The 16,780-nt window shown below is 43.5% G+C and overlaps 1 protein-coding gene across 3 annotated transcripts in view; it reads left to right on the plus strand.

Annotated features, from left to right (window-relative positions):
- Slc10a7 (solute carrier family 10 member 7) overlaps nt 1-16,780 on the plus strand; it is a 276,689-nt gene that overhangs the window by 255,631 nt on the left and 4,278 nt on the right. For all 3 annotated transcript variants that reach the window (XM_017796730.2, XM_017796731.2, XM_017796732.2), the window contains one exon: nt 14,550-14,695. In XM_017796730.2, coding sequence (XP_017652219.1) covers nt 14,550-14,695 — 146 coding nt within the window. The remainder of the gene's footprint in view (nt 1-14,549; nt 14,696-16,780) is intronic.

Below are 16,780 nucleotides of genomic sequence, written 5' to 3' on the forward strand. Positions count from 1 at the left end.
GACACACACATCCCCTTTTCATCCCCAGCTACAGTATCATCCATGCCAACAACAATGTAAAGTCAGCTGGGACTAGAGAGATGGCTCAGCGATTAAGAGCACTGACTGATCTTGCAGAGGATCCAGGTTCAAATCCCAACACCCACAAGGTGGCTAACAACTGTAGCTCCAGTTCCAAGGGATCTGACCGCCCTTTTCTGACCTCCACAGGCATTTGCACGATACAGGTGCACTTGCATATGTGCAGGCAGTACACTCATACACATAAAATAAAAATAAGTTTTAAAAAAACAACGTAAAGTCAGCTGCCTACCGCTCAGGCTGTAAGGCACTTAGTTCGCTTTGACAAATGACTAGGGGTAGGAAGACACACACATACATATGCACACATGCACACCCACACATGCACACACATATAAAAAATCCAAACTCGTTCATTCAGCAAATGGTCTTTCGGTGTCTGCTACATGTGAGGCTCTTTCTAGGCCTCAGGGTACAACAGTGAAGAAGCACAAAATGTGCTTGTCCTGCTGAGTGAGGACAAGCAGACAGCCCCTCAGACAGGGAGCGTGCTGGATGTGGTGCTGTGGAGAGAAATAAAGCTACTAGGAGTGCAGAGCATGGTGGAGGTGGGAAGTCTCAGGCTCAAAGGCCACCATGAATCAAGCACCCGAGAGAGAACTAACACCTGGGTGTTGAGGGGAAGAAGACAGCAATATGAGCAACTGCAAAAGCCAAGGGCTCAAGCCATGTGTGTGTGACCCACAGGATGGAAGGGGCAGGACTGAGGTGGAGAGAAGTAGAGCAAGTCAGGTTAAAAGCCGTGCCAGAGCCCTGCAGTGTTGGTCTCGGCCTCGCTGGTCACTGAAGACTCACGTGTTCTTCAGACTGAGAGGGAAAGCTCCTGGAGGGCACCGGATGGACGAACGGCAGGGGTGCAGTTTCAGTCCGTGCTGTTGCATGGGTGGGCAGGTGCAGCCTGGAGAGCTGGGAAGAACTATGCTGAGTCCTTGATCTAAAAGAGCAGTAGCAGAAGAGCCGTGGAGTCTGGGTGCATTTTGAACACAGAACTGATGGGAACTGATGGGGATGTGAGCATGAGAGAGAGCAGGGATTAGCAGCCTCTCATGAGGGGCCACAAGCATTTATTCCACTAGGGAAGAATGCAGAGGAGCAGGTCTTAGGGTGGAAAAAGGAAGTGGGAGTAGATGAGGTGTTCAGTGTTAAGCATGTGAAGTCGGTTCTTTTCTACATCCGGTGCAGTCTGCAACTGTGGTCTAAGCTGGAGTTCCCAGCCTGAAGACACCATCTCAAGCTGTTGGACAGGATAAAGTCACTTACAGTGGCCAGCTAGAGGGGAAGGAGCTCTGAGGACTGAGGACAGAGACTCCCCAGATGGTGGAGATGAGGAATTATGTTGACAATAAATTGATATGAAAAGCTTGGTCAGCCAGACGTATGCACATACAAACCTGCAAGCCCATGTTTTTCTCTATTCTCATACAGTTGAACCTTGCCACAACATAGCTGTGAAGATGCTCTAAAACAATGGAACACAGGCCTGGCATTTATTTGGTACCCGCTATGTGCTAGGCACCCTACCAGCTTCACTTGCCTGATTATCTCAATGATATTTGTAACAACTGTGCACAGTGGTCATGATCTCACTGTCCAAACTAGAAAACCAAGCCTGGGAGAAGCCAAACAGCTCATCCCAGTGCACACTAAGTTCAGGAGCCTCCCCACATTCAGGAGTTCTGTCTGGATAGACTAGGCACTCTGTTCTATAAAAGCCCCCATCCCAGCAGTTCTAATATGCAGCTGAGGCCCCCACATATTAAGTGACTACTTCATGAATTCGTATTCCACTGTATCCCAAAGTAGGACCATGCCCACTCATTTGTTAACAAATTTGACAAATTTCACAAACTAAGAGTTTGTGAAAACCAAAATTATCAGTGCCATGGTTAAGTATGCTTGTTAGGTAATCAAAAAAGAGGAGATTAGGAAAAAAAAGTCATTCTTTCCAGAATTGGCTTCCAGAATTTTCTCAAGGTTTTCTTCTGACTAGAAGTCTTCTAAATAGGATCTTTCTTCCCTAATTTTTATGTTATTAAGACTGAATAAAGGTTGGGAGTGGGATATCAGAACAGCGTCTAGCCAGGGTAAACCATAGAAACCTGAGTCCGCTTTTTTTTTAAAACTTTTTATCTTTTTGTATGTGTACATGCTTGTGTGCACATGAGTGCAGTGCCTACCAATGCTAGAAGAAGTCAGATCCCTTGGAGCTGGAGTTACATGTGGTTGTAAGCCACATGACATGAGTGCTAGGCACTGAATGTGGGTTCTCTCGAAGAACAGCAAGTACCCTTAACCACTCTCCAGCCTCACTGGGTTAGCCTTTTTAAGAGAAATGGATCTAAAGATAAATAGCTGGTTTTTATTCTCCACATCAAAACTGCCTGTTTATTATATGTCACAGGCATCTCTTCTGAGATTTATGTTCATCATAACACAGTAAGTACCATCAAGAAGAAAATTACTGCCAGAAGATGTCTGAAGGCCATGTTGATAAAACAAAATGCATATTTAAGATAGTTTAAATTTAAGTCAGAACTTACTTATATTTACTATTTAACTAAAATTTGAATACCTTCTTAAAGTTCCCTTGGTCTAAGAATGCAACGTTTTAGGGAAAACTAAGCTTTGGTATTAGAGAAGGTGACAGAATCAATGAAAGTTCATGTCATACCATCAACTTCTCTTTGCCTGAGATTTGAAGGGAGTAAGTGCTTTTCTTTAGTAATATTGAAATACATTTAAACGGTTCTGTAGAATAAAACAGGCTCTCCAAAGCTGATCAGATAGGGCCTGTTTGTATGGTGACCATGTTAAATAGAGTCCTGTGACCTTGTGGTATTTTTAGCACGTGAAATTCTTGCTCTATTTTTGATGTTTTCACATCTTGTATGTGTGACTATTACATATTTTTCTCCTCAGAAGACCAGCAACTCTTCATTCACACCCTAGGAAAGGAAATCATCTCCCTATTTCCAGCCCATCTATTTTCCCTAAACATGGTGGCCACTCCTGGACGTTACAGCCAGTATTTGAAAGGAAAGCTTTGTGTCTCAGCTCTTTAATTCATTCCTGAATTCCTACCTGCTAATTACTCCTACAGTGCTGTCAGACAGGTGAGGGTGTCCCTGATCTTCTGAGGCAGCAACCTTCAGTCGCTAGAGTTAAATGTATCATTGTCAACATCTGCCGAGCTGACACAGGCCATTCATTAAACATCTTTTCCAATCAGAGTGTAGCTGTTTCAAAACTGAAATAACACCAGCTGCTCATTTTTGTCTTTTCTTACATCTTTATTTACATGAAACTTTCAGCAAAGTGATAGGATTACAGCCCAGGTAATTGAAGGCAGAAAGGCTATCTTTAATTTTCCTCATGGGCTGAAAATGGCCATCAAACTACCTTGATTCGAAGCAAGTAAAAGCTGCCAGCCTTAAGTACCTCTGTTCAAAGAGAGGCCTCTCTTCCTCTCAGCCCTTCCTTGTGTAAGTAGTATTTTCCTTTCCCTCCATTACTGTATGTTAATAGTGTCGCAGATCCCACAGATTCTGAGGGTACCTAAGTCCTCAAGCAGATTGCCATTTTGAACAGTAGCTGATGAAGAGCACGCACTGTGGGGCCAGTCTGTCTGCAATTCACATCACACCTGCATCCTGTTGGCTGAGTGGCCAAGGGCAACGTCTTCTCTACCTCTGCCTCAGTTTCTTCATCTGAAGGATGAGGGTAGGAGTGGTAGTTGACTTACATTAGAACCAGCTGGTGTGTACGTGTCTGTCTGTCTGTGTCGAGGAATGTATCTGTGTGTGCTCTCAGAACAGTGCCCCTCATACGTACTGAATACTTACTGCAGTCACTATCTTACCTAACAAAAGAGATGCAGAGATGGCCGTGAGCGCTGTGTGCAGCTTCTGAAGCCCAGTCTGTGTGAGCTGTCATTGCCAAAGACCACAGTGGGAACATTGTCCTTCTTTAAAGGTCTTGACAGCTGGAAAGATTGTTTCTTCTCCTCGTGGTGGCCTTAGCTGTCTACTCTATAACCGCAATTTATTTCTCTTGCTTTTTCAAGCCTATTTCTTCCTTTTACATAAAGGAGTTTTTTGAATTCTGGTTTTAAAACATGTAGGAAGGATAAATCTCAAAAAAAGTTTCACATAAGCATCTGTTTAGTGGAGCTTAGTAGCTCCTGCCTACTCCAGAAAAAGCAATCCAAACTTAAAGTCTTTTCCATTACACAGGCAGGGTTGTAGATAGGGGCCCTGAGAGGAAGCAGAATGTCTGGGCTCGGTGCATACTATCTGTTTGGCTGACATCTCCTGTGTGGACTTCAGAGTGTCCCTTTCCCTGTGAGATGCCACCTAGAGGTTAACTATAGGACATGTTCAGGCCTCGGGTTGGAAGTTACCATTGCCTTTCTCAGTATCTCTTAGATTGGTGCAAGGTTGTCCTGTTTCCTGCCAGAGGCGGAGGAGTTTGCCAGCCTACCCAGAGCCCACTGTGTTCAACAGTTTGGAAATGGCAGCTATTTGTGGCTTCCATGAACCCAGAGTCCCGGGACACTGAGCAAACCACCAGAGAGCTCCAGCTCATATGTGACATCTAGCTGCACCTCACTTGGGTGCCTCTTTGTATAAAAAGGATTGAAATGTTTTTCTCTGGGTCTCATAAAGTCACAGCAGAGGGCTGCTGCTGTGTGGCTCACACCACTGATAACGTGGCAGGAGTTTTCAGTCATAGGTAGAATGCCAAAATGATCAGGGAAGCAAGGCAAAAGCAAATCAGCAGCAAGAAGACGGCCCAGACCCATGTGTAGATGAATGAGGGCCAGTGGTCACGTGATCTGTCATCTTATCCACCTTCCTTAGGCTCGCTGCAAAAAGTTTGACTTGCCATCCGTTGGAAGGTTCCAGATGGTTTGGACAAAGTCCAGGATGATGGCTAGAGTGGAATTCTGAGATCCATGCAGACTAAACACCATCTAGACCAGAAAGCCACCAAAAAGGGGAAAAGACATTAAATAACTAGACTGTCTGCCAAATCCATTTTGCCTCCCAACTTTTTCCAAGTCATCTCTGCTTGCTGCATTCTCTCTTCCCTGCGCTGTGATTTGTTACCGGGTAGATCTTGCTGTTGCCTAGCTTCGGCATGGTGCTCTCTGTACTCTCCACCTGTTATGTGAGAAGAGTGATGGCTCTGTGACAGCAGGGGTTTTGTCCATGGGCTCATCTCATCCATAAGAGCATCTGGCCCATAATAATAGATAAATGCTAACTATATACCAGGCATTGTGTGTTATCTCACTATCTTTAAAAAAAAAACAAAACAAAACATAAATTAGGTTCATTTTACTAATATGAAAACTGAGTTTAAACAGCTAACCCAACCAAAGTCACACAGTTAGTAGTTGTGGACATGGGATTTCAACTCAGGAGTGACTCCACCCCCAGACTTCTTAGTGCTTCACTGTATAGCCAAAGTAGGCCACTGGTATAATAACTGATAAATTGGAGAGCTCAGTAAAGTGCTTGAGGATCTGAGTCCAGTCCTTAGAACCCATATAAACAACTGGGCATATCTGTACATGCTTGTAATCCCAGCACTGGAAAGTTAGAGACAAGCAGATCTGCGGGGCTTATGGGCCAGCAAGCCTAGCCTAATAGGCAAATTATAGGTCCCAGTGAAAGACCCTGTTCAAAAGACAAGATAGACAGCTCCTGAGGAACAGCACTCAGGGTTCCCTCTAGCCTCCCCATGTACATACACATGTACACACATGCGTACTTGCACATATACATATATAATAACAAATGGTAAATCCCTACATGAAGCAATAGGTGTTATTACTGAAAATTAGTTTACTTTAGGGTAATCCTGAGCTTGTTCTAACCAATCCCAAGATCATGGTTAATGCCTTATGGCATTATTTATTTCATGCTCTAGAAACAGCATAATTGCCCAGATAGATCAGTGCCTATGAGTCTGACTTTCTGTGGCTCTCCTATCTCCAAGAGAAAGGGGGGGGGCGTGTTCATGTTCACCGACTTGTGTATCACAAAGAGGACATGGAAATCATCATTTATTGATGTCTGAAAAGAGTAGCTGTGTTCCACAACTGTTTTACTAGAGTGCATGATGGTGGGAGAGACCTTCTACCTTGATGAATTTTAAGAGCAAACAGGAACTTTCCTGAGAGATGCAGAGGGGAAGAGAGAGAATTCAAGTGCCAATGGATAACACATAGGGTTGGTAAACTTACGGATTTTCTAACTAAGAACAAGCTAAACAAAAGTGGGAAATCACCATGACGACTGAAGAGAGAAGCAGCTGAATTCCAGATTTGCCAGAAGCTCTCTTTAGAACACCACGAAACTCCAAGAAAGCATTTAAATGGAAAAGTCATGTGGATTCAGGAGGAATCTTTAAATACAGGAAGTGGCTCCATTGGATTATCTCTTGGCCAACTGAGAAAGTCAGTGTATCAAAAGACTTTTTTTTCTGGTTTAATGGCTGCACCTTTTTTTTTCTGCTTTAACGGCTGCACTATGGGGCTGGAGAGATAGCTCAGTGGTTAAGAACACTGGTTGTTTCTGCAGAAGACCTGGGTTCGAATCCCAGCACCCACATGGCAGCTAACAATTGTCTGTAACTCCAGTTCCAGGGGATCCGAAAGCCTCTTCTGTCCTCTGGGCATTGCACAACATGGGTGCACTTACCTACATGCAGGCAATACACGCATATGCATAAAATAAAAATAATAAATAAGGGGCTGGAGAGATGGCTCAGTGGTTAAGAATACCGGTTCTTGCAGAAGACCCAGGTTCGAATCCCAGCACCCAATGGCAGCTAACAATTGTCTGTAACTCCAGTTCCAGGGGATCCGATGGCCTCTTCTGTCCTCCGCGGGCATTGCAGGACATGGGTGCACTTACCTACATGAAGGCAATACACTCATACACATAAAAATAAAAATAATAAAATTAAAATTTTTTTTAAAAAAGATTTTTTAATATATTACTTCTATTACTTTAATGCCTTTTTCAAACTGTGTTCTTAATCAGTCCAATTTCTTTCCCTCCTGCCACATCAAATATACTCCTTTCCCAGAGGCGTGTATATGCATTCTCTTTAATGTCTAGGGAAGTAACAAGTATTTGTTCTAAATCCTGAAATATTAGCTCATTTTCGGAATAATCGTTTATGTATTGTACACCAACCCCACATTCCGACACTGTAGAAGAGTTAGAGAAAATAATGACAGCATAAATCAAATGCTAGATCGTGTGATGTGACTAGGAAGACTGTCCTCCTTCAAAGGACAAGTCAGTAGGAAGGCCGTCTTCAAGGTAGAAGAAAATGTAAGATGAGTCTTGAACCCATCAGCCTAGATACATGGAGAGAGAGGTCAAGATCCCGATGGGACTTGAAATTCTAGACTTAAGCCAACGGCAGCAAATGACCTGGTAGGTTTGGTTTAATAGAGTCCACAGAGCTCAGTGGCTAAAAGAAACACACAGGGGTCCGGTTCTGCCTTAGTTACAGATAGATGGATTAGGGAAGTTACTTAACTATGTAAACTTATTAAACCCTAGTCTCGTTTCTAAAGGGGAAAGAGGCCACCTAAGTGCTAGGGCTGTTGTGAAGACTGACCATGATAGTACGAGCTAAGTATTTAGCATGCAGTGGCACTTTCCAAATGGTGGTAGCAATAATTATCTTTTACCAAAGTTGAGTAGGTAGAGGATTTGATGAATGGCCCCTGGAAACTCATTGCAGCTCTTGAGCGGGGTATTGGCTTTAATTAATGTGAGTTTTGAGAAGATTAATCTGGCTCAGGTTTGTAGGATTGATGAGGGGAAGAGTTTGGAGACAGGTCAGGAGGCCCAACTGTGATCTTAGCTGGACTTTACAAGGAGCAGAACTGAGGTTAAGGTAGTGGAAACTGTGGGGAGAAGACACAGGGATCTCTAGAGTTCAGGACTTGCTCTGGAAGAAGACAGCAGGATCTTTCATGGTTGTCCTCAGGCTTTGAATTACAGCAGCCACGTAAGCTGATGTCAGTAAGGACCGCATGCATGTGACACACAACTGTGGGAACTTAGTATGGTCAGGAAAGAGTTGCCAGAAAACAGCATGCAAAGCAGCAACCTTGTGTGTTCCTCCCACATAGCCACAGCAGGTAGAACAGAACTGACAGACAGCAGGTCTTTAAAGAGAGTGAGAGAGCAAGTGGAGAACATACTCTGCAGCCACAGGTACTGTAGGGAAGCTTTCAGCAGTGATGTAAAGTAGTTATATTGTGAGCAATAGAGCAGCCTTCCATGAAGTTAAAGAAAAGTCCATGTTTAATCTAACAAGAAAAATGTCTGCTTCACAAGGATAATTCAAGAAATATCCATATAACACAAAGCAGCAAATTCAAGAAAGATCCAACATAAAAATGTTGGATCTTAAATACGATACAAAGGGAATTTTCTGATTCAAAGAACATAAAATAATCATATTTAAAATAGGGGGAAAAGCTTGTTCTTGTGCATACTGTTTTATCCTTTCTACACTGGGTGTAGGATAAAAGAAAGCCCTTACTAGCTTGTTAGAAGAAGAAAGCCCTTACTTGAAGTTCCTGCTTGGCAGATGTCAGTTGAAAGCTCTGCTTATGGAATATGCTGCAGTGTCAAACTCTGTTGGATAATTTTAGACAAATGTGTCATGTGTGACATGGAAATATGGCACGCTGTACATTAGTGATTTCCCAAGTGTTCAGATCAGGTAGTAATGTGCTGAGAAAGTACTCTTTATCTATCCACACAGTGTGCTTGTAGAGCGGTGGGGAAATGCTTTCGCTGGAAATTGCTTTAGTCAGAAAAAGAATCCATTTACAATATGCGCTTTCTAACGTCTTTCAGACAATGCATTGTATTAAAGAGGCATTTTTGATTAATGTTTTATAAACATTTTTTAGCATGACAGCTTAAAGTCCCTGTAAAATTGTAAATGTGTGCAGAGTGCTCACTTCCATAAAGTCAAACGCCATCTGATAAAGTCTGGTTGAATCCTGTCAACCATGGTGACATAGACTCAGGACCTGGGAGCATTAAAATTAATTTGCTTCATTTATATTACTGCAGTGAGAGCAAGATGAAAAGAATCCTGTATTTAAATTTTACTTTAAAAAGAAGACTCAAGTAAGTTTGTTTGGGTTTTTAAGTTATTGCTAGTTTTTTTTTTTTCTAGTTAACAAGTGAAATAAAAATGGGGTGATGGTCTGCACAGTTACTTTATGATGGAATTTGGAAAAGATACAGATTCATTCATTTCAAATGCTCTTTTGTAAGCACCTACTATATACTCAAAGATGAATAAGAAAGAGGCTTGCAACTTGGTGATGGAAGCATCAAGATGCAGGTTGTGATAAGAGCACGGCTGACATGGGTCACATGGAGGAGCAGGGCTCTACAGGCCAGGCTGGAGATTAGGCTGACTTCTCTGAGGCAGCAGCATGAGAACAGAAGGCTACAGGATGCAGAAAGGTAGGGCTACAGGGTGACGATGGGCGTCTAGACAAATGAAGCTGAGAGCAAGGGCCTGGGGTGGAGGCAGAGCATGGTACCTGGGCCAAAGTGAGTGGGGAAGCACCCCAAGGTACCCCCAGGCGAGAGTGCAGGGGTCAAAAAGCAAAGAAGTGGTGAGATGTATAGGGAGGAAGGCTGCAAGCTGGGGCTGGGTCACTAGTTTATCACATGTTATAGATTCCTGCATGATTCTACATAATCAGACTTCAACTAGAGTGCTGACTGTGGTCTCCCTAGAAAATGGCGAGATTCAGACACAGGCCTGAGTAATCAACTTCTGAAAAAGCAAAGGTTTATTTGGGCTCATAGTTTCCAAAGTTTCCATCTGTGGCCACCTGGCCCTCTTTGGACCCTGTGGCAGAACATCAGGTGGGAACACATGGTAGTGGCGGTCTCTTCACCTCATGGTGGCCAGGAAGCAGAGAGAGGAGGAAGTCAGGGTCCCAATGCCCCTCAAGGGCACAGTTCCAGGGGATTAGTTACGTTTCTGTGGCTGTGATAAAATATCATGACCAAGGCAACTTATAGAAGGAAGTTTATTTGAGGGCTTGTCATTCTAGAGAGAAAGTCCTTCATGGCAGGGAAGGTACAGCAGCAGGAGGCAGCCAGAACAGGAAACAGAGCTCGTATCTCCAAGCACTCACAGGAAGCAAAGAGAGTAAACTGAAGCGGGGCAAGGCTCTGAACTCTCAAAGCCCACCCAGTGATGTGCTTCCTCCAGCAAGACCATACCTTCTAAAGGTTCCATGACCTCCCCAAACAGCACCACCAACTGGAACCCAAGTATTCGAATTCTTGAAGCCAATAGGGAATATTTCTCATTCAGTCCACCCCACTCAGTGACCTAACTTCCTCCCTAAATTAGACTCCACTTCTTAAAGATTCTGCCACCTCCCAACAGTGCCAAGCCCTTAACAGATAGACATCAGGAGATACTTAAGATCCAAACTGTAACACAGGGTGCTAATGGAATGAATGATTGAATGAATGAATGTTCCAGTTAATTATTATTGAGGGAAGAGGTCAAGAGTGATACAATATGAGGTATGGCGGATTTTCTCTGATTTGACTTGAAGATCACATTTTGACAAACCCATTGGCAGGGTGTCAGAAATCAAGTATGCTGAGTGTGGTGGCTTTTGGACCCCTCCCTACCCCGCAGCCTCTCTGTTGCTATGGTTGTTGTCCAGATATCCCTGGAAACCTGGTAGAGACACCCCAGAGAAGACATAATAAACTGTCAGCTGCCAGAGATTAGCACTGCACTGGGCCAGCTGACTGAGTCTGCTGTCACTCTGAGTCTCCCAGCTCTTTCTGCCCTGCCCTTGGAGAATGTGACAATCCAAGCCACTGAGAGCATCCTCTGCGAGGCATGGGGTGGGAGGGCTGAAAGAAGGCTAGAAGGAGTGTTGAATAGCAAGTGACTTGAGTCACTGGGATGTCCCTGAGCCCACTAAGAGGTGGTGGTGATGCACATGGGACACAGTGAAAGGCTTTAGCCTCATTTCTGGACACCAAGCTTTTTTTTTTTTTGCCTCTGAGATAATTTCTAGTCATATTTTTACCATTAGTCACTTGGAAGAGTTAGTGATAGGAAATTTGATTAATAACAATGAAGAAAGTGTTGTAGGGACATAAAGTAGTAGAAAGAAATTCCTATTTAATGTGACATGTCTATGCAGCTGCAAGTCATTGTGGATTCCTTCTTGTTCAAGGCAAATGACCGTACAAGGCACAGTACCAAAAAAGGCCACCACGGGGAGCTAGAAAGATGGCTCAGTGGTTAAGCCCTGGCTGCTCTTGCAGAGGACCCGGGTTCAGTTCCCAGCGCCCACATGGCAGCTAACAGATGTCTCTGACTCCAGTTCCAGGGGATCTGACACCCTCTTCTGGCCTCTTCAGGCATTGCATGACAAGGGTGCACTTAACATACATGGCAGGCAATACAGTCATACACATAAAATTAAAAAATAAAATACTATTTAAAGGTTATCAGGATCTGCCAGGAAAATGGAATCGTACTTTCAGTAAGGTTGGAAACATGAAAGTTGAGAAGGACCAAGGAAACAGGAGCAGTAACTTCAGGAAGTGACACAAAGGCAGAGAGACAGATGAGGTTCTCAGAACCTAGAGGCTTGGAGGAGGAAGTGGGAACAGGGCTCAGACTTCGATAGAGGTCTGAGGGGCAAGTGAGCTGCATGTGGGAGCAACTACCAATGCCTTGTGAAAGTACCAGGGCCAGCAGGAGGCAGAGCAGTGGGGAAGAGGTGCCCCTCTGCCCCTGCCATCTTCACATTCCCACTGTCAGGACCCTTTAGGGAGCAGGCAGCCAAGAGGACTGAAGTTCACAGAGTCCCTGTGAACAGAGGGTGTGTTTGAAGATGAGAGAGAAGATCTGAGGGAACTTCCAGCACAAGAAAGTCTCAGACCTTCAGTTCAAAGAAGGTCGAGACCACCAGCATACTAGAAGCTTCTGGAAGGTCAAGCCTTGACACTGTTGGGGTGGCCCTAGCAGTAGCTTTGCTTTTCATCCAGGTGAAATCTCAGCAGCATCATGGTGTAGACAGCAGGGGAGTTCAGCCACGTCTGCTGACCTGGAGGAACTTCTGGAGGAAGTCCAGGGGGCTAAGCTGCGAAGGTGGGCCGCACTGAGAGCACGTGCGTGTGCATTCCAGGCTCTCTCCAGTGGCCCTGGAGTGCAGTGCCCGGGCATCCTGAATGATGGCACCCTGGGAAGTGACCTGAGAGTGCAGCAGCTGTGTGCTGTGGTCAGACTCCATTATGGTAGCTTTGGAGCCTACCATGTTTGTCTGTTTTATCATAGCCAAGGGACCCTCTGGTGTCACTTGTGTTTAGATATATGCTTTGACTTACAGCAGCTCCCGGCACTCTGCTTCCCTTCTGAACATACATAAGTTTGCTGGAGAAAGCACAGAGCCTAGATTCTTAGCCACAGAAGGGCAACTCGGATGACTGAGCTGATGATTTAGCTGTCTTTGAATCTTGGGTCAGAAAGCCTCCTCTGAATTTTCATGTTTGTTTTTTGCACAGGGTCTCTCTATGTAGCTCTAGCTGGGTCTGGAACATACTATGTAGTCCAGGTGACCTCAATCTCACAGCAATCCACCTGCCTCTGCCTCCCAAGCACTGGGATTAAAGGTGTGGGCCACCACACGTGCTGCTCTGATCATTTTTAAGGACAAAGTTTCTCTCTACAGCCTTCAGGCTTATGTACCTCAGGAACCCTCCTTTGGATCTTATCCCCTGGTGCCTTCCCAGAAGCCCCTGGAGGGACAGCAGAGCTCATCAGAATTCCGCATCCGGCTTCTGAGCATCGTCCCTTTGGATCAAGGGATGCAAAGCTTTTTTGGAAACAGGAGTTATACTCACATCTTAATATTTTCTCATTACAACAACCTTCCAAGAATATAGTTGCTGCTTTTCAACAAGTGAATTTTTAAGCTTTTTAACCTGTTAAGAAAGAGCTCTTACATTTTGTCTTGTGGGCTTGCTTTGTAGTTGTTTGTTTGGAGGGTTTTGTTGTTGTGATTGTTCTTAGTCTTATATTAGTGTAAACACAGAAATTAACAGAAAATATCTAAACATGCACTCTGAAAGCCCTGTGAGGCTCTTCGTGTTCACGGAGGGTTAAATATCTTTGGTTTATGGCAGTGATATATGAGGCTGTTGAAAAGAAAGCAGCCATGAAATACATTTTTGCATAAAGCTCTGAAATTTATTAGAAGGTAAAAATAATTGAAAAGGCTGAGCCTTCCTTGTTGTGTTATAATAAAAAGTTATTTATGTGCCACCATCAGACATGTTTAGGAGCCTGGGTCCTTTCCAGAGGCCGTTCTCAGAAAAACAAGAAGAAAGCTGAGCTATTAAAGCTATTTGGTTGAAAGAGCTGACATATGTACATAGCAGTTCTGAGGACCGTAGCCATATTAAAACAATTGGTAATAACAGTTAAACTGCTAGTGTCTAGATTTTGCTAGCCGTGGAAACTCAAAGGCATGTTCTGTGGCTGTTGCTTAGAAAACAGGCACTCTGCCTTTAAAATGGAATGGTGGACTCACAATGTGGTATTCATCTGCTTGGGTTCCATTACGGCACTGATTTTACAGTTCACCTGTCACACACAAAATTGCATGAGCCTTGCTTGATGAGTGTAAAGCATTTGGGGTCCTTGGCCAGAAGAAGAACGTGCAGAATTGGGGGAAGAGCATGTGCATAGCACAGCTGAGGTGCTGGGTTCGATCCCCTCACGTCATTTGGCTAAAGCATCTTGCACTGTGACAGGCAATGTGTATTTTCAAATACACATTATCTCTGTCTACCTTTTCAACTCCCAGAGGTAAGCGCTGGGACTTTGAAATGGTGCCAAACTGACCTGCCTGAAGAGCAGCAGACTTGGGCCAGGCATTGTGGCGTACTCCTTTGATCCCAGCACTCAGGAGGCAGAGGCAGATGGGTCTCTGTAAGAGTGAGGCCAGCCTGGTCTATGTAGTGAGTTCTAGGCCCCCTGGGGCTGCAAGGAAACCCTGCAACAAAAAAAAGGCGGCAGACTTACACCACTGAGCAAGAAAAGATCCGTTTTTAACCTCTACTTACTAGTCTTTTCTGGCTTCTTAAAGCAACCTCATTTCAAATCTTCCTTTTCTCTTGACAAAGGAGCTGCCAATTTTCAGTGAGTTACTGGAGCCCTGGAGCAATGGGCACCTTTCTAGTTAGAACGTTATGTGTAGAATGAAAGGGAGATTTGTTGACTTGAGATCTTTCTGTTTCAGTTCTAGGAAGACATCAGGGAAATGTAGTTATAACCTGTTGGTTTTCATGGAGACTATCTTAATTTGATAACAGCTTGAATTTACCGCTAGGTTTTCTGTCTTCTTTGTTTGACAGGAATCCCAATGCTGAAGATAGTGTTTGCAGGCCATGAGCATCTCTCATTAATATCTGTGCCCTTGCTCATCTACCACCCAGCTCAGATCCTGCTGGGAAGTGTGTTAGTGCCAACAATAAAATCTTGGATGGTGTCAAGGCAAAAGGTAAGACTAGAAAGATCTGATTTGAATCCAGAATAGATTGAAATGATCTTCTCAGATCTGAATGATTCGTACATTTAAGTTTTTCTAGCATATCATTGTTCTCAAATATGTATTTTATTAATGAAATATGGGGAGATGGCTGAGTGGGTAAAGTCCTTGCTGCACAAGGAGGCAGACCCAAGTTCAGAATCCCATCACCCATGTAAAAAGTTGGGCACGGTGGCACACACCGTCACCCTAATGCTGGGAGATGGAGACAGAAAGATCCTGGGGACTCACTGGCCAGCCAATCTAGACAACCAAGAAACTCCAGGTCAACAAATGAAAGACCCTGTGCATGCACGTGTGTGCACACACACATGCATGATAACAATGGTTCCTTGGTCCATTCAATTTGAACAAGATGAATGAGTGTTAAATGTCTCAAATTGTTATTAAAACAATATGTAACTTTCAAATACTCTTTTTAACTCATTCATGCTGGGGAGCGTATTGATGGGGAGTTGGAAATGTAGACCGCTCCCTTCTTGTGCTCATCCTATGTCAGTCCATCTTTCATCTGTACCTTTTCTAAATATGGTAGAACCTGGACTTATCTGGAATACCAATTTTACTTTAAATTTTCCAGATACCTGATAACTACTTTGCATGGGCAAAGTGTGTTTGAGAATTAAAACATAAAAGTTAACTATCAAAAGGACCTACACAATATTAATTTCAACACAGCTAACACAGAATATTGTTACCTATTAAGTCTTTTGGATTTAATTTCCTCAATTATTAACCAAAGTAAGCAAACCAGTGATTCAAAGAAATTTAGATGATGTACAGAATGTGGTATCATGATGGAACTCACTCCTTCCCAGAGGCTTGGACCTGCGAGGAGTAATTTTTGTCAGTATTGTATTGAATGGGCTAAACGTCTCAAGTGGCATCATTGTTAGAAGGCTCCCTATAAACTCTCAGGACCCCACCTGAGTTTGGCCCATCCAGTACAGTCTAACTAGTTCAGTTATTTAACAAACTCATGCTGATGCCTTTTCTTTTTTTAAAATTATTTATTTAATAACCACGTGATTAGAAGAAGCATTTCATCACAGCATTGGCATATTCAATAATAATTTCCAGAGCAAAGATGCATTTCTTTCAAAATTGGCTGTAAATTTTTAGGGTCATTTTCAATGCTACTAACACTTAGATGTTTACACGTGTGTCTCTAATCTCTGTGCATCTGATTATTACTAGTCACAGTCAATTACTTTCTGAGCTCCTTGGCATCTGAGCATAGATATAAAGTCATCAGGTAGATTTCAATGGTAATGTTTTTCACCTCTACTAATTAACATAAAGCAAATTTTTATGCTTCTTCCTCAAATATAACTCATTTTTTAATTTGTTGATTTTTGTGTGTGTATTTCATACAGAACATCCCAAACAATCTTATTCATCTATTTACCCACATCCCAAATGGCACCCTCCCATATCCCCCACAATGGAGCCCATATACTCTGTAATCTCTGTTACTGTCCACTGTGTTGTCAGCACCCCCAGCTGTTCCCCAGTGCTTGTCCATCCGCTGAATCTAGTCAGCCTATCTAGAGATCCTTGTTTTAGGAAGATCAACTCTTCCTCATCTAGCAGCAATCAGTTGTCAATATTCCTTTAATAAGATTGGGGTCTGCTGTTCATTTTCCCAGTTCTATGCTAGGTTACTGTCTGGGAGTCTCTTGGGCCACCCTGGCCAACATTTCAAAGGAAGCTATCTCCTGTCTGGCATTGTTTCTTCTTAGGTAGCCTTTATCTATACACATGAACTCTTAAAGAATTATATTGACCCCTTTAATCTTTGGTTAGACTTTCCTTTTGGGTATTTAAGACCATACAGTTGGCCCAGATAAACCAATTTATTTTTACTCTTAAGGTTGTTTGAGGATCTGTTCCTCAGGGGTCACATAGGCTTGGGAGGAGCCCCTGGCTCCTTTCTTTTACCAGTTCCATCTATGTGAAGATAAGTCAAAAGTCCTGCTCCACTGTAAAGCATGAAGGAAATGTTTCCTCTGAGTTGACCCTCCTCTTTGTAGACTG

This window comes from Nannospalax galili, unplaced genomic scaffold, assembly GCF_000622305.1.
Source record: "Nannospalax galili isolate Female #2095 unplaced genomic scaffold, S.galili_v1.0 scaffold1272, whole genome shotgun sequence".
Taxonomy (NCBI): Eukaryota; Metazoa; Chordata; class Mammalia; order Rodentia; family Spalacidae; genus Nannospalax; species Nannospalax galili.